Here is a 22,539-nt window from a genome sequence, read left to right on the forward strand (position 1 = left end):
AATTTAGCGCAAGGTGATAATCGCCTCGCTCACTTCCTCTACACATAGAGTTGATATAATTCAAGGCAATTACAATATTTTAGGCACTGTGACGCCTTTTGAAAGAGAGGTGCTCTTACGTTTATGCTTTTGCAGGTGTGTGCCAGCTTTGATGTTCTGAGGAGACACCGCCATCCTGAACAAGGAGGGAAACACCGCAGAAGAGTTTCAGCACGGAGAGCGAAGTCGTGTTCACACTCCTCGCGCTTACCTTCTTTTTGGGGCACCGACTCGTGTTGTGACGTACCACGATTCGTTTCCTTTGCGTATTTTTTTTTTTTTTGCTATTAACACCAATTGATGATCTTCCTATATGCTTGTGTGATCCAATTCATTGTGGGTTGGATAGCGCCGTTTTTGTTGCTGTGAACCGTGTGTACGTGACGGCCCATTTACGGGATGGCTGCGCATCGACAGTGTAATTCAAAACAAACTAAACAAGTTTTTCTTTTCTTTTCTCCTGCTCTATGCATTTAACCATTACGTAGGGTTCCCTAAGAACATTCTCCAGTAAAGTGTGCGAACGTTAACGGGAACTGAAGCACCACGGTGAGTCACACAACCGTCTCGAGGAGGGGGACAGAGGAAATCAAGGTGGAAAGGGGAAATAGGGTTGTTTGTGTGTGTGTGTGTGTGTGTGTGTGTGTGTGAGACATCTGCCGTGAAAGGAATTTTGCCTCGCTGCGAGCCAAATGATTCACGGCAATGCTGCGCCCATCAGCCGTGCGTTTACAATTCATTTCAAAGGGGAGCTGTTCCGTGCCCTAATCGACTGTCGCACGGCGCTCACGCTTCGTGATTTGATTGCCGTGGCTGTTCCGAATCCCTCCGGCTCTAACTCTTCCTCCCCAACAACTGGGGATTTCTCAACTGATTGGGTTGATAACTGCATTTGTGCCTTTGGTGGGCAGCGACTTTCCCTCGACACACTAACGGAGTCAGCGCCACTGGTATTGGATGTTTCGTGGTCGGAAAGCGCGCGGGGCGGAACCAGGAAAAGGATGAGACGCGACTTCACTTTTTTTAAAGAGGAGGATCGAAATCTTTTACCATGTAAAGTGTCGCAGGAAGAGATTGGTTACAGCGGTCGAAAGAGTGGAAGCAAAGAAATTAAGAACAATATTGACGATAAGTACAGCGTTTTTGATGCTAAAAGTGGTATAGTGCTCTCCTTTGATTCAAGTAGTCGTTATGGTGTCGAAGGGAAGTTTAGCGCAGATGATAATAACAGTAATGATAATAGCTGCAGCAGTGATGATGGAGAGGATGATGACTGCATTAACAGTGAGGGTCGCACCCCTTGCGAAGATTATGACGACCGCCAGTACGAGGCTATTTTGCCAGTTGTTGTGGGTGGGGTTGTGAGGTTGGTAAACATGGAAAGCCGTGACAAGAGTCACGAGTGGACTGTGTATGTACGGGGTTTGTTTAATGAGTCGAAGTACCTTGCTGACTGCATTGAGTCTGTTCGTTTTTTCCTCGATGCATCTTTCACCCCATCAGAACGCCTGGTGACGTCTCCCCCGTTCGAGTTAACTGAAGTCGGCTGGGGAGAGTTCATCGTCAAGGTTTCAATACAACTGCGGCATTACCCGCGTCCAATTCAGATTGATTTATCATCCTCGAGCGCTTCACCTGTAACATCTGGGGTTGTGAAGTCACCGTCGCTCCTGCCACTGTTACCGACTTCTGCTGAAACCCTGTCCGATGTGAAGGTGGCATCCGCAATTTTGTCACCATCGACGGCCGATGGTCCTTTGATTGGGTTAACAAATGGTCCCGCTTTGTCCCCTTTGATTAGTGTGCTCAGTCGGCATCATTACCACGGTTGTGCCAGTGATAGTGTTGACCACACGATAGTAAAGAAAGAGGAGGAGGAGGAGGGTGATGATCAATGCACAAAATGCGACGCAAAGAGAAATGTGTTTGGCAGCACGGAGAAAGCTGAGGAAGCCGGAAGGCGTGCCCAGAATAACAATTGTGTCAATGTTTTGTTCAATCCAAATGCCTCTGTCTCGTCGGATGTTGAAACACTGGGAACGTGCTCTGGTGTTGTGGTCCTCTCGCACCTGCTGCGGTTTTCACACCGTGTGAAACGCTTTCATTGTATTCCCCCCCTGGGACGGCCGTACGAGCCGGAGGAGCATGTGGGATATACGCTTGTTCAACATCCTGTTGTGACGGAACACTATGATGAGATTGTCATTCCAGACGCCCCGCTGGAGGTTAAAAAGGCACTTGCATCACTTCCTGAGTTGCTTCAGAATCGTGTTTCTTCCGTGAAAGGGGTGCGAGCACCCACGACTCAGCAGCAGGGTAACCATCGTGGCAGCACTACTCTCCACCGAGATGCAGTTGCCAGCATCTACGCTGAGGACGGAGTTTCATGCTGGAAATACATCAAACATGAGGAGTTGGATGATATTGCACTAGCAGAAGCGTATTTGGATAACCTCAGCACATGCCCTAAATCATTTTTCCACGTAGATTCTCATGTTGTTGAGGCGAATCAGCCACTAGCACTGCCTCGACCTGGGCGTGGCAGGAGAAAGTTAATGGGGGCAGAAATTGATCTCGCGGCTCTAAGAGCAGCGAAGAAAGGGTTAACAGATGTCATTGGGCGGATGCGGCGTGAGGCGGTGTTGCGGCAGGCAGCTCATATCTACCAGCAGTACACATAAACGGATAAAGTTGGCACTAACTGTTAGCTTTTACAGTATCTGACGTGTTGCTCTTATACGGTTCAATATTGAGCTAAGTTTTCATTCAGCATAACTTTTGTTGTTGTTGTTGTTAACCTCCCTCCGTCGCCAAATCAGCGAAGATATTTATATTTTTAGCTCGTCCATCTTCCAGCCTATTAAATAAACCTGAGGAACGGGCAGGCGTTTGTGAGCGGGAGTATGCGCGAGGGGTGAAGTGAGGCGGCTTTTGAGAGGAAATGGAGAGTTTGGGTTTGTCTTTGTGGAGGTGCGTGACTATTTTTATGGGACTTGGGAGTTGAGTGGGAAAGGCAAGTGAACATTTGCCGCTGTGCAGTCGGTTCGCTTAGTTGTGGCGCTTGTTTTTATATCTTGGATGCTCTTTCTTTGGTTAGTGTTGTCTCACAACAACAGAGAACTTGGGGGGGAATGCAATTTCCTTTTCTTCATTTTTTTTCCGAGCCTTTACATCAGTGAACACTTCGCGTACACTTGAAAGCATAGGTCCACAGACATTTGTTTGTTTTTGGAGCAATTATCGCTAATGTTCATGGATGTGTGCGACGGTCAGGAAAGTGTCCTCACAAACTTTTACATGTTTTTTTTCTTTTTGTCACCTTTTAAAATGTTTAAAGCCCTTCCATCCCTTTTTGTCCCTTTCCCCCCATCGCACGTCTTTTTAAAAAGCTGACTCACCAGCGCTGGGGTGTCTAACGCACCAGTTACTTAGTTGCATATCAAGGGGACAAAGAGCATAAACAGAAAAGTAAAAGGCAAATTGACAGATACATAGAAACGCGCAAAAGTACGTATATACATATATATATATATATATAACTCGTCCACATAGATTTATTCACTGTGTGCCCCGCGGCGGAGCAGTGGCAAAACTGAAGAGCAACAAACAGGTTTGATTTATTTGAAAGTTCTTTGAGGGACTATATCTCTCCTTTTTTTTTTTACAAAAAGGAAAAAGAGATACTCACACGGAAAGGATAATTTGCGTTTTATCGAGGCGCAGTTGTTTTTGTTGTTAATTTCTTTTTTCCATCGCTGCACGGAAGGGGGGGGGGGCAGCAAAACACACATAGACGTAGATATACATATATAAACACGTTTACGTGCACACATAGATACGAATATATACATATATATATATATATATATATATATAGAGAGAGAGAGAGAGAGAGAGAGAGAGTTTCATACGCATTTCTTACGTAACAAAGGCGGAAACCAAAGCACACCAAAAAAAAAAAAAGAAAAGAGGATGGAAACACAGGTACCTCAGAATGTTATGGAGGATGCCATTGCGGTGTGGAACCGTTTGCAATGTTGGGGAAACGCTAGCAACTATCTTCTGGCGTTGAATAACCCGTGCATGCAGCACCAAAAGCATGGCGTAACAAAATGGGATCCCTACTCGATACGTCTTGCAAGGCGCGTCGTTGCGGTGGTGGAGCGGCTTGACAACCACAGAGAGAAGTCTCTGGGGTTAGGCGCCACACCACGTGAAAAGTTACTGGCACTGGCTGAAGTTGTGCGGTTGTGTTTGGAATCGTTTGACCCTCTGGGAACTCCGTTGGTGCAGGGGGCAGCATTTCCCTTCAAAACACCGTCATCATTCCTGTCGCCATCGCCTCCCGTTGAGTGGGAAAGAGCTGTTGATAAGCGAGTTGTGAGTGGTACCATGATCATGGAGGGGCTACACATCCTCACTTATCCCAGTGTGCAACTGAGAATTGAAGCAAGTGTTGAGCAACTGCTGCAACACATTATGGAAGAGTTTAACGGTGGAAGCAAAAGGACGATGAGACACTCACCGGAGGAGTTGCGAGCGCTACGAGCAACCACCATGCTTCTGGAGGATTTCGATGCTTTGTATAAGCGTATTGTATGCGTGTTTCCGTGTGTTCGAATGATGGGATCGCCGCATATTCCTGTTGCTCTGTTACCTATCGTAATTAAATTATACTACAAAATGGCAGAATGGGTGCGAGACGCAGAGGTCACTGGGGAATTGAACAGCTTCGCTCAGATAACGGTATTCAAGAAGAAGAAGTTGTTCGTGAAGATGCGTCGGGGGGATAAGAATGTACCTTGGGGACTGCAGTTTAATGATGAGGGAAGAGTGGTACAAGTCAACCCATCTGTGCGTTCCGGTTCCCACGCCGCTGAGGTGTTGCATGGTTTGACACAATTCTTCAAGAAGGGTTTGTCGATAGTTGAACTGAATTCACAACCGGTTAGCTTTGCAAATTTGACTGCAAAGCAGGCGACAGACAAGCTTCACTTTTGGACAATTGATGATTCTCGTCTGTCCCTTACAATGCAAGACGACCACCCGACTCCTCCTTTACTTGAGCAAATCGCCTTTTTTGTGGTGCCAGGCGCTAAAAAACAGTGTGGAACACTACGTGATGGAGATGATACGTGTGCGACGCTCGTCCTCCATAGGGAACTCTGCGGAATATCATGGGACATCCGCCTCACCTCGGAGCTGTGTGTAGTGGATGTACCCACAAGCATTCTCTCTAAGGAGGCGGCAACTTTCTTCAAAACTCACCACAAGCAGCTGCGCATTGGGGCTATAAATGGTGTTAAAGTGACGAGAGCGTATCAAGTAGAAGCACTGAGTCAGTTCGTCAACACGATCGTGATTGATTTTTACAAAGTCCCACCCCCAGAGACGGTACCTGCACAAGTAAAACCGAAACGGGTCCCTGCCCTGAAGAGTGATACGAAAAATACACCCTCTCAACATACCTCTGTGGTTGTGACTGCTACTGCAGTAGCTGCTCCAGAAACCGTGAAGCGCATTGCGAACGATGGCAAGGAGCAACAACTGAGGGAGGTGCAAACATCAAAAAAGAAGATTGAAGATTCATCTCCACTTGATAAGGCAGGCGGTAAATCCAACAGTACAACTGCTATTGTCCATGCAAAGGAGGCACCGCTCGTACTGGTTTCCACCGTGGCTGAGAAATTGAGGAGTATCGCGAGAGCAGGAAGCATTCCGGGGAAAAATGGTGCCAACGGTTTTTTGGAGGATGCTGAAAGAAGAGCAGTGAGCAAGAACGATGAGTACCGCTCTGCAACGAAACAAAATGAGGTGCGAGGCAACCGTGACGGTGATGTGACGACTTCTCTCACGGACACAGTGATGGTGTTGGATATGGATGGCGCGGAGCCACTTACTTTCCCCAACAATGTTACAATAAATATGTTGACACCTGAGGAGATGGTGGTGCAGCGACCATCATGCGAAAAGAAGTGGGGATTCTCCCTTGAAACGGAAGGAATGTACCCTAAAAAGACCATTCACATGTCTGGACTTCCGCGTATGCTGGATGAACAATGGCATCACCCGTTCAGCAAACTGTTTCGTTCACGTAAAGGTGAATGGCGCATTGCTAGTGTGAACGGGACCCCGGCGTCACAGTTGCCCGAAGTAATTGACGTAATGAAACATGCTTTGAAGATGCAAATTAAGTTCATTAGACGATGGTAGCGTTTCTACCGGAGCAACCATTCTTCATCGTCGCATCCCTAAAAAGTTAACACATCTTTTTTTTTTCTTTGTCTACTGCGTTTGGGAGTGCGGGGCATCGAACTATCGAAAGCGGTAAAGGTATCAGGGAGGTCTAAGGAGCCCTTTTCCATTTCGTTTTTTACTGCTTTACTGGATTTATTGTTCCTCCACGCCGTTTTGGAAATAAAGTGCAGTAAAAGAGGAGAGGCAGAAGCTTGTGTGTGTGGGGCCCCTAAAATGTGAGACATGTTTGAGCTTGTCCGTGCTCCCGTTATTATGAACAGAATATGCTTGAGCAGCGGTGTATGGGGATGGAAAATAGTGTGAGGAGCCCCCACTAATTTTGTGGGAATCGTTCGCAGTGGCGTATCCTTTTTTCCAGCTATCTTTTTTACTTGTTTTTAGTACATCTACGTGGTTAAGTGATATAACATGTACTGTCTCCCCCTTAATATCTTCTTCGTGAGTAACCCCGCGGTTCTCACATATGACTTTTCGTGCATATCTCTTTCACCTCCCCTCTTCTTCGTTGATGATGCATCATGCGTGAGTTACATATATATATATATATATATATATATATATATTGGTTGGTGGGGAATAAAAGAAAAAGAGAGACTGAAGCCACTACGATTGGATACACCAATAGTGTGAAGTGAGGGTAGTTTTACTCATATTATCTTTGAGTGCTCGTCGAATGCCCATTTCGCCCTTGGCCTTAACGTGGGTGACCGCCCACTTGAAACGGCGAGGTTTGCCGTGTAATATTCCGGGTGTTACGGCGGCTGAAGTCTGTTCTGAAGAGGAACCGAAGCCAGCTGCCGAGCCACAACACGACGCAAAACCTCTCTCGCCTGATGAGCTTCTTCAGGCGCTGGGTCATTGCTTCACTTCACAACCGCCCAAGAAGGAAATGACTAGTAATCAAAATCTCGTAAAGAACCCTAATGGCTTAGCTGAACATGAAACATCTCTTAGTCCGCAGCACAGGTCAACCCCACAACGTGTTGCATCTGGTATTGTTAAACTAGTGGAACAACATGAAGAGCGGTCAGCCGCCACCAAAGGTACCACACAGTCATTGTTGCTATTAAACACTGTTTTGACCGCATGTATGCGACACGCACTTCGTTATAGTCGGTTGGATGCCTCTAAAGGTGAAGATGTAACGGCTAGTGGAGGTGATGGGGCGAGTACAGTTTCACCTTCGCAACAAATAGCGTTTCCCTGGTCAGCGGACAGGGCGGCGAATCACTTATTGCATGTGTTTAGTGACGATGCTGTGCAGAAACAACTGCGTACTAGATTGTGGAAAATCGTATCGAAAGAACATAAACAAATTGTCGGGGATGCTACGAAGTTGTTTCGTAGCTTACCCATTGATGGTAGCGGCGCCATCAATTTTGGGGAAGGCACCAGTGTTGCGGAGGAGGAACTGAAGAGGATGTTTTACATTCCGGAAAGTACCGTTGTTGCTACCTACGACGCCATTCGGAAATTATACAACGCCGAGGAGCCTACTCTTATCCTCTCTGATGCGTGGTCGAGTGGTGTCAATGGCGGGGAAGTATCACTACTAAGTGAATGCCATTTCGTTTATGAAGTATCCTCCCAGCACCTTGCTGACTTACTAATGCAGGAGGTGCGGGCAAATGCCATGAAAGAGGAAAAAACGAAGGCGGTGAACTGCGAAGATCTCGGAGCCGCTTTGCAGCAACCATACTCAAAGTTTACTTCGCAATTTTGCACTCTTTTGATGGAAATGAGTCGGGTGCGGATGGCAGCGGCGGTTCTTATGCAGTTTGAGATCCTCGCGCGTCGAATCGCTCTTTTAGCTAAAGGACCAGCGGTAAATCAACAACGAGGATCGTGTGATACCTTTGTTGATTTGGGTGTAGCAGTTGCAGCGCAAGAACTCTGCACGCTGGCCGTGACTTCATCATCACGAGTATTGGAAACTGCACTTCACAAAAAGCGTTTTACAACTCTATTCCGCGTTACAGTAGGCGAGTCGCCGTCTTTAACCTCTCGTGGCGATCAACGAAAAAGCTCTAATGATGAGCAGAACGGTGCTGTTGTTACCGGTCCACTGCCCACACTCGGCTCCGCTTTTGCGCTTCTTTCATTGGGATCACCAATTAAGAAGGTAGCAGCGGTGGAACGGGCGAAGGCAAGAGCTTCTTCAGAGGTTACTCTTGCTGCCAATTCTACGGATGTTCTTGGCGATTCTGGAAGCTGTGAGCAGAACAACTCTTCTGTTGGTCCTGGAGATCCATCGGGCGTTAAGTCTGTGGATTGTGCGGCAACATACGGTGCGTTCATGCAAACCATTATGAAAGCCGCTGGTGCTACAAATAGCCGCGCTACACTGAATGGGAAGCGCAGCAAAGGCAAAGCAAGACACACCACAAGTACGGAAGGTGCCCCTTCTGGTACGAGTGACGGAATTCAGCAGCATCGGAACGAGCAGACAGAGCCGAGTGCTACATGGAAGTTTCGGTGTTGCCGGATGCAACGCGATAATGTGTTGGACGCGCTGGAGGCGATTCCTTGCGCTGAGAAGGATGCAAAAGTGCAGTTACTTAGGTCGTCAACGGACATTCCATGGCCTTTCACATTGGATGCAATACCTGCTGATGGTGGTAGAAGCAACCTTGATTGTGGGGGCGGTAACTGTGGAAGTTCGAATTCATCCACCCTCTTGCAGGCAACTGGTGGTTTCACATCGACTGTGACTGATATGACAGTGCGGATGAAATTTAACGAATCCTGGTTTCCCCCTACGGAGCGTATGCACACTTCTGCTTGTACTGCACACGATGGCGGAGGGACGACAACAACTCATGGTACTGGTTTTACTCCCATGGACTTTCAGCACGCCTCACAACTGCAGCGCGTCCTGGCCTTCAACGATGGTCGTTTTTTATTTATGAATGGTTGTCCTGCGAGTAAAGTTAAACCTTTGAATCGCCTCGCGCGGGAGTCGCTGAAACTGGTGGTACGCTTTCGCTGAGAGTTACGGCGTAGTGACATGTGTGGGTGTGAATATTATTTTTTCTTTTGTGAGAAGAAAGGGCTGCCATTTGTGCTAGTCCCATTCTTCAATCAGAGAATTTTGATGGACGCATGTGTGTGTCGCCCTTCTTATTCCTTAGGGGTCCTCCCCTTCAATTTCCTCGGACGGGTTAAAATTGCGTTTCCCTCCCTCTTTCCCATCTTTTTTTCAGCTCTCCTTACGTTGCCCCTTCACATTCCACTTGCTGCCCTCGTTTTTATGCTCATCGCCGCCGCATTATCACTTTTTCCCTTCCTTCTTTGAATATATATATATTTGTTTGTGTGCTTTTGTTGCGCACCTGTAGTCTGAGAAAAGAGATCAAATCTTTTGAACAACAGAAGTTTTTAAAGAAATACAGCAGACAAGGGATTTATAGGTTTATAGCAAATAGGAAAAAGGAAAAACAAGTCGAGACAAAACCTAAGGGAAGGGACGAAGGACTGATAAGTGGAAACACAAAGAAGAGTAGTAGGAGCAAAACAAAGAACAGCAGAGGCAACAATTAGCCATCGAAGCCCAGTGGGTGAAGGTAACTGAAATAATCAAGGAAGGGATAGGGTAGGTAAGAGAGGGGGGAAAAGCACAAAAAAGGAGAGAAAATAGAGAAGCGGGTGGTTAATTGCCTGCTTGTGTACACGTGTGTGTCAGACTAGCTGCAATCCTTTCGGTGGAAACAATTTGGAGAACAGGGCGAGATAAGTCTGGCAAAATATCTGTCTGTTACAGAAACTCAGCAAGGTAGTGGCAAGCGGAAGAGAAGAAGGGGAGGAAAGAAAAAGGAAGCAGCAACAGATATAAACGTCTACATATATATTAGACATACGTTATACGTGTTAACGGGAGGGTAAACAGGGAAGCGGAAGATAGTTATTCTCACCTGCAAGAACTAATATACCCATATTCATTTTGAGTGCAATCGTCACGCTGGAAACGAAAACAACTATACACATATACATCCTTAATCGCCAATCATGGGAGGAGGTTCATCTGTTGAAGACAAGCGCTACTCCCGGCTGTTCCAGGAGGGTCTCAAGGCGCTTCATGAGGGACGCTTTACATATGCTGAGATTTACTTTGATCAGGCCATTGAGAAACATGAGGGTTATCCATTCTGGCAGCGCCTTGACGAAATGGTAGAATGGGAACGAAAGGGAAACACCGGTAAGCGAAAGGGAGAGGAGCAAAATGAAAAAGATCAGTGGGCGAAAGAAACAAAGCCTGAGACAGGTGGCGGTGAGGGAGCAGGAGAAGATGGCGCTGAAATGGATGATTTGGGAGGTGAATCCGATGACACTGGTGTTCTTGTGATTCCTCTCGATCAACGGGTATTTCACGTGTTGGAGTACCTTCAGTTGCGCACCGACATTTCCGTCGCTTATTTGCTAGCTGAACGCTACGAAGAGGCACACGAGCACCTCCAATACGTCACGTCGCACACTCATGTGCTTTTGAAGTGTTTGCGCATTGCCCGGCAGAGTAATATGTCAGAGGAATCAGGCGGAGAAGGCGGTGACACGAATCCCCTTGAGCACGTTGGTGTAGTGGAGCGGCGGTTCCGTGCAGGTTTGATGGGCATGGAAGTGGAAGTGGAAGGTATCCTCGACGCCTTTGAACAATATCTTCGCCTGCACTGGTTCTCTGGAATTGCAAACACTGTTTACATCGCCTTTGAGCGGTTCAAGGGAGGGCAGGGTGATAAGAAGCGCAAGCGTGAGCTTGACGCCGTAGTTGTGACATGTGAAACGGCCAAGTTAGAACTTCACAAACTGGTGTCCCGCCGTGCTAAGAGCTTAACGAACAGTGTGTTGATTGAGTTCCTTGAGAAGCTCATTAATGATATGGACAGCAGCGCCTCGGACTCCGAGGATGATGGAAATGCAAACGGCGGCCGCAGTGGTGGTCCCGCCGCCAAGGGCAGAAGAAAGTCGGACAATCGCGAGGATGGCGACAAGGAAGAACTTGAGAACTTCCCATTCAGTGCACGACTTCAGATGCTTTACGAGCGTCGTCTGTTGTATCGAGGCATGCCCGCCCCCATGCAAGGTGCTGCCTTGCGTTACCTGCCTTGGATGGATGAAGATATCCGTCGTGTTGTTCCCGGTACAAACTACAACCTGGAGATTCAATGTGGTATGATTGATGATAGGCGCAAGAAGCAACTCCAAAAGAAATCTCTCAAGCACACAGTACAGAAGCGGTTTGACTTCAACGACAGGGTGCTATTCAACAAGAGTATGGATGAAGAAAATGCACTGCTGTTATTTCCATTACTTCTTGTTGAAGCTGATGTGCAATTAGAACTTGGTGCTGCCACGAAAGGCATTAAAGCGCTAGATATGGTCGAGAAATTGTCTACGCAATTATACGGCAGGCAGTCGCTTGAGCAACAGAGTCTCATGCGCCGTGTGTTGGAGACCCGTAAACGCGGTGGTGCTCTTTTCATGATGTTTGATGACCAATTGAACTAAATGCAAAGGAAGCAAAGAAGAAAAGAGGATGGGTGGATGTGAGAAAAGAAAAAAAGGAAAAAGAAATGGAAGCGTCAAGGGTTTAGAGTGTTTACGCTTTCTTCTATGTTTTTGTATGTGTGGGAAAGGGGGGGGAATAAGTAACAGAGGTGAAGAAACATACGCTACTGGTGCAATTTTTTTTTCTTTTTGTACACCAAAAAGAGGCGATAGCAGGAAGTACAGGGAAGAAAAGGGGGAAAAAGGCGAGACAAAACAAGATACCAAAGGAGAGATTGAACTAATGGAAAGGGAGAGAAAAGATGTTTATCCCCCCCACCCCAATTCGTTCATTTGATTGTTTCTTTTTATGTGTGCGCGTGTATATATATATATATATATTACAGGGGGCGGTAGGAGGGAAAGAAAAAAGCAAAACAAATGCAAAAGAAAAAGGGAATTAAAGGATTTGGGAGAAAAAGGAATAGGAGTAATAAAGAATAAAAGAAGTGGGAGCAAGTACAAAACAAAGCAAAGCAAAACACAAAAACAAAACAGGTGTAAAGGATAAAGCAAACAAACAACCAAATAAAAGACAATAAGTGACATGCAAGCGATGCGGTACAAATCAAATATGTGGGGGATCCGCTGAATGGCTCTGTGGCTAACACGTTTGAGGAGCGGGCGGAAATATTAACGGCAGGAGTAATTAAAAAAAAAAAATGATTCGTATGTAAGTGAAAAAGTTATGAGAAGTAAACTGACAAATGTTTTTTGTCTGTGTTTTAACGTTGTTGTGTACATTCATGTAAAGCGAATATATATATATATATATATATATATATATATGTGTGTGTGTGTGTGTGAGAGAGAGAGAGAGAGAGTAAGTCAATGAGTGTTTTTCTGTGTGAAGGTAGGAAAATGATAATTTTTTTTTCTCTTGTTAAAGCAACGTTTGTATGTCGTGTTTGCCTTTTTGTTAGCAATTTCTTTTCCTGTTGTCTTTTCCCCCCTTTACTTGCTATTTCCCTTAATATCTTTACTCGCTTTTGTTCATTCTAATTTCCCTTTTCTTTTCTTTTTTGTCATGTGTTCCCCGGTGTCTTTTTTTCTTTTTTTTTTTACGTATCTTTTATCTTTTCTGTTTTTTTTGAATGTAACTCAGATATGCCACTGCTTCTGGTAGAAGTAACATAAAAGTGAACAACCGTTTTTGTTTTTTTTTTGTTCTTAACATTCTCTCAGCGCCAAAAACGCGAGGGAAGAAATACTACCAAAGAATGTGTGCAACTACATTTGAAGTTTCTTTAAAAAAACAAAAATAAAAAAAACAAAAGAGAAAAGAGGGAAAAAAGAAAAATTATCGGAGGGAGTTTGCGGTCGCGAGTATTGTCACCCGTTTTCCTTCAGAGAAGTGTTTTAAGTGTAGGAATGCATGTGTGGGGGATTTTTTTTTTTGGTGAGGACGAGGAGCAAAGTTCACACTTAAATCAGAAGTGTAAAAGAAAAGGGAGAAAATAATGATAATGCTGATGATAATAATAATAAAAGAAAAGAGGAGAGGAGAGCGCAAACAGAAAGGAGGAAGAGACAAAGTATATAAATCAATAAATAAAAAGTTGAAGATATGAGGCTAAGAGGCAGCAAGCAACATGCAGTAATGATTGTATATGCGCAGGAGATAAAAAGTAGTGCTGCCGCAGCCCTTTTTTTTTTAAAAATTTAATCGTTTGTTCATCCGAGAGTGAACAAATGTTTTAACGTATTTCCACCTGATGCCCCTCCCCCCCTCAACACACACACACACCACCTAATTTCTTGCTTTTTTTTTTGAAACTTTTTATTTATTTTTTTACTCGGTTCTCTATTCCTCATTCACCCTAGCCGTCTCATCTCTGCGCGGTAAATACACGTATAAATGTAAATAAATAAATATATATTTATTTATTTATGCGTGTGTATTACGTTATATAATATTATATAACATTATCACATGATATGGTTATTATTGTTATTGTTACTTATTATTATCATCGCCGTGGACATGCAATTTATGGTCCCTTTATTCTCACATTTTTCTCTCCGTCCCACCACCTGCGCATATATATAAATATAAATAAATAAATAAATATGTATTTATTTATTTATTTTCACCCTCCTTTCTTTTGGCGTATTGTTGATGCTGCCGCTGATTTTTATCTCTTTCATTGACTTGAACTGTTGTGTGCCCCTCCCCCTCCCCCTCCCCCGTACGCACCGCCTCAAAACAAAAAAATTTGTGCAGTGAAAAGAACTGAACTGAACTGAAATGAAAAATAGAAAAAGAGAAGGAATATACAAATGAAAGTCGAGGAGGAGAATGAAATCAGTTAAATGTTTGGGACAATTTCTTATTTTTCCGTTTCGTTTAGTTCGTTCCGAGGTCTCATTTATGCGGCGTTACATCCTTTTGTCTTCGTTTTGTTTTTGTTTCAATTTTGATTTGTTGTGTGTTTTATTTCCCATCAATCGCGTTCTCGTCACCACCACTACAACCACCAGTTTTCTCTGACGTGTTTTTTTTCCCCTTTCTTTCTCTCTTAATTTCCTTTTTCTTCTTTTTTTTTCTCTCTTTTTTTTTCTTTTTGGGACGAAAGGACAAATACGCTACCACTTAACGTCGCTCACGATAGTGGACGCAATGGAATACGTGTATTTGATTTGTTTTTTTGTTTTTTTCTTTTCACTTTTCTGTTCTCGGTGTTGTGTGAAACTTTTTTTTTTCTTTTTTTCTTTTTTTTTTACTTTTTTTAAATATATATATATATATATATATTTATATATTTATATATGTTTATGTGTTTTGGTGACAGAAGCAAAGGTGTTTAAAAGAAGCAAAAGAGAGAGAGAGATTTAAAAAAAAAATGAATATTCAAGATATGTTGCCTTTTCATACACATTAATATTCATATGTGTATTATATTCTCCTTTTTCTTTTTTTTTTCCAACGCCCTTTCCCTTTTCTTAACCGTTCTTGCATCTTACAATACCTCTTGATATTACTTTGTTCATGCACTTACTCGCTTATTTTAACTTCTTTCATATTATTTACAATAACATTCCCTTTACTTTTCCCTTTGTTTTTTTTCCTTCATCTTACTTTATCTCTTTTTTTTCTTTTTATTTTCCGTTTCACTCCTCCTCTCTTTTCTCCAGTTCCGAATAACTTACCATGCCCGTGTGGAAACCCTCGAAGGCAAGTCTGCGTGAGTGAGCTTGTGATATTACTTGTGATTTAAATAAATAAATAAATAAATTTAAAATTGATGTTTTGTAATGTTCTGCCCATTTGTTTCTTTTGTTTAGTTTTTTTTGTTTTTTATGAATTTTTTGTATGTTTCGTTTCATGTTTTGTTGTGCATCATTTTTCCTTTTTTTTGTGTGTGTTGTTATTACTCATTTTCTGTTTTTTTTTTGTTAACAATAAAAAAAGAAAACAAAAAAAAACACAAAAAGTGGAGAAAGTGAAGGTGACATTTAATCGTGTGGACACGGAAAGAAAATAAAAAGAAGGCAAGCGAGAGAACAAACAAAGGGAGAAAACAAAACCACGAAAAAAAAAATTAATAATAATAAGTAATTTATAAATCAAAACCATCAACAACACTAAAAAGCAAACGAAACGAAACGAATTGATGATGACGACGATAACACGCAACATAATATTAGAAAAAGAAGAGGATGGGAGAGGGGAGAGGGGAAAGAAATAACTAAAATAAAAAAAAACAAAAAAGGGATTCAATGGAAGATTTAAAAAAAAAATAGAAAAAAATGCAACAATACGCGAGAAATGAATAAAAAAAAGAGGGAGGAGGAAAAAAAAAGGTTTTGTCTGAATGTGTATTTGGAAAGGGAAGGCTATTTGTGAAGGGAATTATTATCATGTAGACTCGGCAATAAGTGAAAGTAATGGCTTTTTTTTCTTTTTCTTTTTTCTTTTTGATCATAACGCACGCTTTTCTCATCCTTTTCTTTTTCTTTCCTTCTCTTTTTTTTATTTTGTTGTTTTGGTTTCTGAGCTGTGGTTTTCGCACATGTATGATTAATTTAACTGAGTGAAGAAAAGGGAAAGTGAACGTAATATATTAAATGCATATACAGCACATGTGCATATTCACATATATATATTTCTAACACATGTGCGTGTTTCGGTGGAGGGAATTAACATTTAAAGAGGAAAGAAATAACATTATATGATACAGTGTGAAATAAAACTAATGAAGTGATATGAAATTTTTCTTTTTCCTTTTTGTTGTTGGCGCTGAAGCAATGATGAAAAAGAAAAGGGGTTGAAAATGATGGGATTTTGAGATGAACCAAACCCAGAGGGATGAGGTAACTTTCGTTAAAAGAAAGAGAGAAGGGAAGATATTATGTGTATGAATGAAACTCTTTTCATTTATTTGTATGTGCGGCAACGGTGTGGCGGGATGATAAATTAAAATTAGTGAATCAGGAGAGGATATTATGCATCACAGGGGAATACAAGCATAAATATATATATATATATATATATATATATATAAACATATAGATAGCAATTTTCATTTTATATTTTAAAGAAAGGGGAAGTGGAAAATAAAGGAGCTTTAAGAAGAGATTTTTTTCCCCCTTTAAACCCCTCTTTCCCTCTCTTTCTGTCCTCCATTCCCCGACCCCCCGTGGCGTAGGGTTCTTTTTTTTTCTTTTTCTTTTTTTTCTTTTTTTGCACTGACTGTCATTATTATCATTACCATTATTATTATTATTATCATTATTATTATTATTATCATTACCATTATTATTATTATTATCATTATTATTATTATTATCATTACCATTATTATTATTATTGTTATTTTAATGTTTTCATTATTACCAAAAAAAAAAAGAAAACAACAAATTCTCCTCACCCGCCCGCTGGCCGGCCCTTCCACTCTCATTTTTCTTTTTCTTTTTTTGTTTTTTTCTGTTTGTATCCCTGCGGAGCAAAATCAGAGGGTCACAAAAAAAAATACCCGGAGCCACTTATATGCATGTATGCATTTTTTAATAAAAATATATTTTTATATGTATTGGTGTATCAAGTGCGTATATGTATGTATTTATTTCTCTTAATCGTGTTTCATTATAAGAGGATAAACAGCCAAATAAAGAAGAGAAAAGGAAAGAAAAGGAAAAAAAAAGAAAAGCAAATGCGCATCATATATGTATGTAAAAAAACAAATAGATAAATATATGTGTGATGTGTTTCAGGGCAAGGGTCCTGCGGATTGAAAGTGTTTTTCGTTGTTTCTTTACTATTAATATTATTAATATTATTAATATTATTAATTTTCTTTACTTTTTTTCTTTTTTGATCTCTTTTCTTTTTCTTTTTTTCTTTTATTTTCCTCCTTCATTCGGTTTGCTTCTTTTTTTTAAAAAAAAACTAATGCGCGCTGCAGTGAGACAGCGATTGGTGGCGATACGTGACTTATACAAATATGTGATGATATGAAACGAAATGAAAGAAAAAAAAAGGGTGAAAAGGAGAATGGGAAAAATATTAAAAAAAAACCAAAACAGCAAAAAAAAATTGAAAAAAAAGGAAAAAAAAATGAGGCAATATTGTCATTATTACTGTTATTATTATTATTGTTATCGACGTTTTGGTTACATGTGCAGGGCCTTATTGCAATGAGTTGTGAGACTTTCGATTCCCTTTTTCCCTTTCCCCTTTTGGCTTTTTTCCCCCCCTCTCCACCTTTTTCTCTAGTTTTCCTTCCTTACAGACCTCCCTCACAGTTTTTCAGCTTCCCAATTTTACCCTTTCGTTTTTGGTTTGAGCTTTCTTCGTAATTTGTTTGTTTGTTTATTTCTTTGTTTGTGTTTCGGTTGGATGGGGGAAGGTGGGAAGAACAACAAAAATTAAAAGAAGGGATTGAAAAGAAAGCAAACAAACCGATCGAAAGAGAAGAAACTTCAAACAAGGAGAAAATAGAAAAGGCGAAAAGAAATAGTTTCGTAGAGTTTTGTTTTTGCGTCGCACCTCACGCACGAACCTGTGAGTGTGTATCACCCGTCTACTGAACCGTGTGTTTGGACAACGTTTGCTCGGCACTTCGAAGCGAAGAAACGTTAACAAGCAAATAAATAAACAATGAAAAAACATCATCAAGTAATCGTTCGGTTTTTTTTTTAGCGTTTGCCTATTTCGTCCTCCTCCCCCCCCTTGTGCATCGTCACCTGTAACGGATGGATGTGTAATGCTTATGCGAAGATGATCTTTCCCTCTTTTGACTTATATTACTGTCTTTGATTCTACTCCCAACTTACTATTGTCTTATTTTCCCTATTCAATTCTTCTTTATTTGCCTTTCCTCTTGATCGTTTAATCCTTTGTAGTGTTTCTCTCTCTCTCTCTCTCTATTCCTTTCCTTTTTTGTTGTTGTCTGTTTGCTTGCGCGAAGGAAGTCACAGGTTTGTTTTTCCTTGTGGGACCTCACGTATAATACTGAAAGGACTCAAAAAAAAAAAAAAAATTGTTTCCATAAGCAACAGAAGCGCAACAAAGTTAAGGAAAGTGCCTTCTGACGTTTTGTTGTTGCACATCGCCCACGCATATCGTTTTGTTTATCCAAGAAAATACGCTAATTTAGTCGACATCCTTTCTACTGCAAGCTGTGAGGCAAAATCCAGTGATTTTCCTCTTGTTTGGTGTTGACGTTTGCGAAGGGAAGTAGCGTGTTATGTTGCGCGAAAGGAGTTGCTCATGCAGCTGCACTTCAGAGGCATGCGGGCGCCTGCATTCGTGTTCCTGCACATTCAGCAGTGACAGCTGTGGTGAGAGGAGGCCAAATAGGATCCGACAGAGAGCTTTGGATGTATCTGCTTATATGTCCTCGCAACCTTTGTCAATGTCTTCACGGCATAATACAGATTGTAGTTGCTCATGTTCCTGCGATTGCAGCTGTAGCTCCTCTTGCAGCTGTAGTACTGGTTGTGACTCTTCTCGCAGTTGCAGTTGCAGTTGCAGTTGCAGTTGCAGTTGCAGTTGCAGTTGCAGTTGCAGTTGCAGTTGCAGTTGTTGTCGTTCTGCATACTCCTCTGCATGCCGTACGTGCGGAAGGGGGAATGATGACCAGTCCGATGCGGAACGTGCACCGCATTATCCCAGCTGCCAGTACAGTGAAGATTTTTTGTCTGTTGCCCCACTTCTAATTCGGTTTGGTGCCTTCCCACCGCCCCGACCCCCGGAGGCTCCGCCTGTGCGTATGTTTCCAACGCCATCAGGTCTCCTCCCACCACCAGAGCCGCTGAGAGCGTCAACAACTACTACAGAAACAACTCAGTCACTGGTGTCCACTCGTAGCGCAGACGGGTCTGACATCATCACCACCGTTTCATCGGGCGAACTGCGGGCGGCAGCGGAGGTGACTTCGATGCACCGGTCAATTGGGATGCAAACAGGAATTGAGAGTCGCGAACGAGGAGCGTCACCGATACGAAAAGCAAAAACTGATGTGGGAACAAATACGGAAATGACGTTGGAGTTACTGGACCAGCAGCAGGCCACGCTTCAGCAACAAACGGTGATACTGCACCAGCACATGGAGCGGTGTGTCATTCTTGAAAGGCAGCGATATGAGGTGGATCGTGAACATGCGGCGTTCTGCGAGGATGTGAGACGTTGGCAAGAGTTGCAAAGGGAGACTGCGGTCGCGCAGTTTATTGTGGCGGTGGAAAAGAGCTACAGCGATGTGAAAGTGCAAGAGGAAGAGGGACGCGCGCTCCTCAAAACTTTCATGGACTTTTCAAGGCAGTCAGTGATTTCACTCCAGCAGAATTGCATTGATCAAGTGCAACATCAGATGACATTTGCTCATCAACAGCGAACGATTCTTGAAGGAAAACATTACGACGTTATTGTTGATGAATTGTGGCATCGACTTGCTGTGGTGGAAATGGAGGAGGAATCACGTCGGAATCTCCATGTCCTACATGATACCATTTCTGACATGCGGCGCGCGCGGGAGCGAATGACAGCCGCTGAGGCAGAGGTTGAACATGAGAAGGAAATTACGGCGTCGGTGCGGAGGGATTTGCAAGACGTGCTGCAGCGTGAGAAGGAATTGCAGCTGAAATATTTGTATATCCTACGGATGCCCACAACAACCATTATTTCCCGTGATTACAAAAACAACGATGGCCCTGTGGGAGGTCATGATGAGTGGGACGATGACATGCCAGTGCATGTGCGGTTTTCCCGTGCGCACCGAGCGGCAGTAGAAGCTGTTAGCGCAAAGCGTCGTTGCTCCCTTGAACTTAAGTGCTTTCTGTAAATTCCCCATTGAATACAGCTTAATCCACAGATACGAACATGAGACCAGGGGGAGGAGGGGGGGGGGGCGTCATACGAGTTGTCAGACGTGGTTTGGGTGACTTACATATCATTACTTTTTCCCTAAGGAAGAGGATTCCCTAATATACATACGTACATCTCCAGTTTTATTGTTTCTTGCGAATTTGTGTCTTTCAACACAAACTCTTTGATGAATAGGGTTTCTGCTACGTCACGTATTTTTTTGCTTTTTTTTTTTATTCCGCTTTAGAGCAGTTCTTCGTAACTGCAGGGCTTCCGCCAGAGCATAAAGCTGTCCTCCTTTTCTCTCTTTTTTTTTTGTTGTTGAACCCTCGTGTATTGTTTTTTTTATAGATGTTTCTTTGACACCCACACCATATAAATAGACAAAAAAAAGCGGGGGTTGTTTACCTTCCCGAATCTACGACTGTTGCCTAAGGGCCTGTTGCCGCTTACGCCAGACACGTGGACACCTCGCGTGCGGAAAGCGAAAAGGACAGTACAGCGGGGAAAGTAGGCGGTTTCAAATTATGAGTTCCCTCTTGAAGGTTCATCAGTTGGACCAGCGCATGCAGTTCAACCCAAATATCACTACCGGGTACCGTCCCCATATGCCGGTGAAGGAAGCTTTTCACACCTTTTTCCACTTGCACAACGAATCGTTCAACATGTGGTCGCACGCTGTTGCTGCATGTTTCATACTTTATTTGATGGTATTTCCTCCGGTGGAGGATTTATTGGAGGTAAATGGTAAGGTTGTGCTGCGTCAGAGGGTTGTTCCAGCAGAGGAGGCCAATTTCCTACTGTCTGCCAGCCCAACTGTTGTTTTCCGCTCAACATGTCTCATGGCATTCGTGGCATTTGTTTGCAGTGTTGCGTATCATATTCTCATACCGTGCGGGGCTTCAAGGTCCGTATGGGTACGGTTACTAAGTTGTGATGCCATCGGTACTGTCCTTACCACCACAGGCACCGCATGGAGTTTTCTCTACCGCGGTAACGCTTGCGCTTCGCTTCACACCTCCCACCGTGTCGCCGTGCTGCTTCTGCTTCTCTCCGCCGCCGCACTCACTGCTGTGCTTCGATGTGGCTCTTGTAGCTCACCATCAGCTAGAGGAAAGGTAATGGGTTTCTTTTCGCTTCCATATCTTGCGTTGGTGTTGTGGATGGAAGTGCCCAAAGCCTATACACAGGGTCATTGCACAGCAGTAAACTATCATACACTTAGTTGGGTGTTTATTGCCTTGGGTACTTTCGTAAACGCATCGCGGTTTCCTGAGGTGCAGGTGTGTCGGATAACCCGTTGTACCGCAAGGAAACCGGAAAAACGATCCGATATGAAACCAAAGTGGTGGAGATGGCTTATATGTTGTTTGTTGTCTAGTGATGAGATTGATTACGCGTGGAACAGCCACAACATATGGCATTATTGCGTTATCCTCAGTGTAATTGCCAAGTTGTTGGGTTGCAGATATGACATGGTGGAGTTCGAGTTGGCGCGGTGCGTGACTTGAGGTTTGGAGGAGGGGGAGGAAAGAGGGAGAAATGAATTCGGTGCTGAAGCAGCGGCATTCTTTTTTTTTTTTTTTACTCCGGTCAAAATTTGGTGAAGTTGGTACATTGGTGGCAGGAGTTGGTTGTGCGCGGTTTTATGAAGAAAAAAAATAAACCCCCGCCTTCTTGCGTGCATTAATGCTCGCATCATTTTTTCCGAATCTTTTTCTTCCGCGACCGCACGCTCGCGTTGCACTTGTGGTTGTGTAGATGTGGGTGGAGGCGGTGCGGTGCGGCGTAGCTTTCCGTTTTCTCATTTGCGACGGGGGGTGTGTGTGTGTTTGTACTTTTTTTTTTTTTTTGATATTCCGACTTTCCCGTTACACGTGTTGTTGCGTTGGCGTTCTAATCGAACTGGAAGCTGTTTTGTAAACTGCTTCGCTTTGTTGCCCGATTGTTGACTTTCTTGTTCCCACCGGAGGGGTGTGTGTGTGTCTCTGACATTGGATAAATAATGATAACTACTGAAGGTGAGGGAAAAGTTCGACAAATGAACGTTACGTGAATGAATAAATAAATATATATTTGTTTCTTTTCTTCTTGAAGTCATTGAGTACTTGTGTACATAGACACAGTTACTCCGGCAAAAAAAAAACAACAACATAGAAACGAAAGTAAGAAGAAAAAAAGGTGTGAAGATCAAACGTTACAGGGTTCAGTCGGTGAGCTCACGAACCTTTTAGTAGCGGAGGACCGAAGAAACCACATAATAATATTATTTGTGTTAGAATCAGGTTGAGGTGAGAAAAAGTGACCAACAGTAAGAATATAAAGTCGACAACAAAACTGAAGGGAAGGACTGCGGAGGTTAAGTAAGTAGACGCACGAGAAAAGATATTTGGACA

General features: G+C 43.1%; 12 protein-coding genes across 12 annotated transcripts; 8 read left to right on the forward strand and 4 right to left on the reverse strand.

Annotated features, from left to right (window-relative positions):
* Nucleotides 1-731: 731 nt before the first annotated feature.
* Nucleotides 732-2,720, forward strand: TbgDal_VII6120 (hypothetical protein, conserved; the record flags this gene model as incomplete). Its single annotated transcript, XM_011776692.1, has 1 exon — nucleotides 732-2,720. One exon carries the CDS (start codon nucleotides 732-734, stop codon nucleotides 2,718-2,720), a length of 1,989 nt encoding a protein of 662 aa, XP_011774994.1.
* Nucleotides 2,721-4,011: 1,291 nt separating this feature from the next.
* On the forward strand, nucleotides 4,012-6,252 carry TbgDal_VII6150 (hypothetical protein, conserved; the record flags this gene model as incomplete). Its single annotated transcript, XM_011776693.1, has 1 exon — nucleotides 4,012-6,252. One exon carries the CDS (start codon nucleotides 4,012-4,014, stop codon nucleotides 6,250-6,252), a length of 2,241 nt encoding a protein of 746 aa, XP_011774995.1.
* A 718-nt stretch (nucleotides 6,253-6,970) lies between these two features.
* Nucleotides 6,971-9,286, forward strand: TbgDal_VII6160 (hypothetical protein, conserved; the record flags this gene model as incomplete). Its single annotated transcript, XM_011776694.1, has 1 exon — nucleotides 6,971-9,286. One exon carries the CDS (start codon nucleotides 6,971-6,973, stop codon nucleotides 9,284-9,286), a length of 2,316 nt encoding a protein of 771 aa, XP_011774996.1.
* Nucleotides 9,287-10,302: 1,016 nt separating this feature from the next.
* On the forward strand, nucleotides 10,303-11,799 carry TbgDal_VII6170 (hypothetical protein, conserved; the record flags this gene model as incomplete). Its single annotated transcript, XM_011776695.1, has 1 exon — nucleotides 10,303-11,799. The coding sequence occupies one exon, from the start codon at nucleotides 10,303-10,305 to the stop codon at nucleotides 11,797-11,799; it is 1,497 nt and encodes a 498-aa protein (XP_011774997.1).
* Nucleotides 11,800-11,827: 28 nt separating this feature from the next.
* On the forward strand, nucleotides 11,828-12,136 carry TbgDal_VII6180 (hypothetical protein, unlikely; the record flags this gene model as incomplete). Its single annotated transcript, XM_011776696.1, has 1 exon — nucleotides 11,828-12,136. One exon carries the CDS (start codon nucleotides 11,828-11,830, stop codon nucleotides 12,134-12,136), a length of 309 nt encoding a protein of 102 aa, XP_011774998.1.
* Nucleotides 12,137-15,178: 3,042 nt separating this feature from the next.
* TbgDal_VII6190 (hypothetical protein, unlikely) lies at nucleotides 15,179-15,478 on the reverse strand (the record flags this gene model as incomplete). Its single annotated transcript, XM_011776697.1, has 1 exon — nucleotides 15,179-15,478. One exon carries the CDS (start codon nucleotides 15,476-15,478, stop codon nucleotides 15,179-15,181), a length of 300 nt encoding a protein of 99 aa, XP_011774999.1.
* Nucleotides 15,479-16,430: 952 nt separating this feature from the next.
* Nucleotides 16,431-16,739, reverse strand: TbgDal_VII6192 (hypothetical protein, unlikely; the record flags this gene model as incomplete). Its single annotated transcript, XM_011776698.1, has 1 exon — nucleotides 16,431-16,739. One exon carries the CDS (start codon nucleotides 16,737-16,739, stop codon nucleotides 16,431-16,433), a length of 309 nt encoding a protein of 102 aa, XP_011775000.1.
* A 553-nt stretch (nucleotides 16,740-17,292) lies between these two features.
* On the forward strand, nucleotides 17,293-17,637 carry TbgDal_VII6194 (hypothetical protein, unlikely; the record flags this gene model as incomplete). Its single annotated transcript, XM_011776699.1, has 1 exon — nucleotides 17,293-17,637. The coding sequence occupies one exon, from the start codon at nucleotides 17,293-17,295 to the stop codon at nucleotides 17,635-17,637; it is 345 nt and encodes a 114-aa protein (XP_011775001.1).
* A 13-nt stretch (nucleotides 17,638-17,650) lies between these two features.
* On the reverse strand, nucleotides 17,651-17,953 carry TbgDal_VII6196 (hypothetical protein, unlikely; the record flags this gene model as incomplete). Its single annotated transcript, XM_011776700.1, has 1 exon — nucleotides 17,651-17,953. The coding sequence occupies one exon, from the start codon at nucleotides 17,951-17,953 to the stop codon at nucleotides 17,651-17,653; it is 303 nt and encodes a 100-aa protein (XP_011775002.1).
* Nucleotides 17,954-18,527: 574 nt separating this feature from the next.
* TbgDal_VII6200 (hypothetical protein, conserved) lies at nucleotides 18,528-20,120 on the forward strand (the record flags this gene model as incomplete). Its single annotated transcript, XM_011776701.1, has 1 exon — nucleotides 18,528-20,120. One exon carries the CDS (start codon nucleotides 18,528-18,530, stop codon nucleotides 20,118-20,120), a length of 1,593 nt encoding a protein of 530 aa, XP_011775003.1.
* A 550-nt stretch (nucleotides 20,121-20,670) lies between these two features.
* On the forward strand, nucleotides 20,671-21,654 carry TbgDal_VII6210 (hypothetical protein, conserved; the record flags this gene model as incomplete). Its single annotated transcript, XM_011776702.1, has 1 exon — nucleotides 20,671-21,654. One exon carries the CDS (start codon nucleotides 20,671-20,673, stop codon nucleotides 21,652-21,654), a length of 984 nt encoding a protein of 327 aa, XP_011775004.1.
* Nucleotides 21,655-21,947: 293 nt separating this feature from the next.
* On the reverse strand, nucleotides 21,948-22,298 carry TbgDal_VII6215 (hypothetical protein, unlikely; the record flags this gene model as incomplete). Its single annotated transcript, XM_011776703.1, has 1 exon — nucleotides 21,948-22,298. One exon carries the CDS (start codon nucleotides 22,296-22,298, stop codon nucleotides 21,948-21,950), a length of 351 nt encoding a protein of 116 aa, XP_011775005.1.
* Between the last annotated feature and the right edge of the window lie 241 nt (nucleotides 22,299-22,539).

Source organism: Trypanosoma brucei, chromosome 7, assembly GCF_000210295.1.
Source record: "Trypanosoma brucei gambiense DAL972 chromosome 7, complete sequence".
Taxonomy (NCBI): domain Eukaryota; phylum Euglenozoa; class Kinetoplastea; order Trypanosomatida; family Trypanosomatidae; genus Trypanosoma; species Trypanosoma brucei.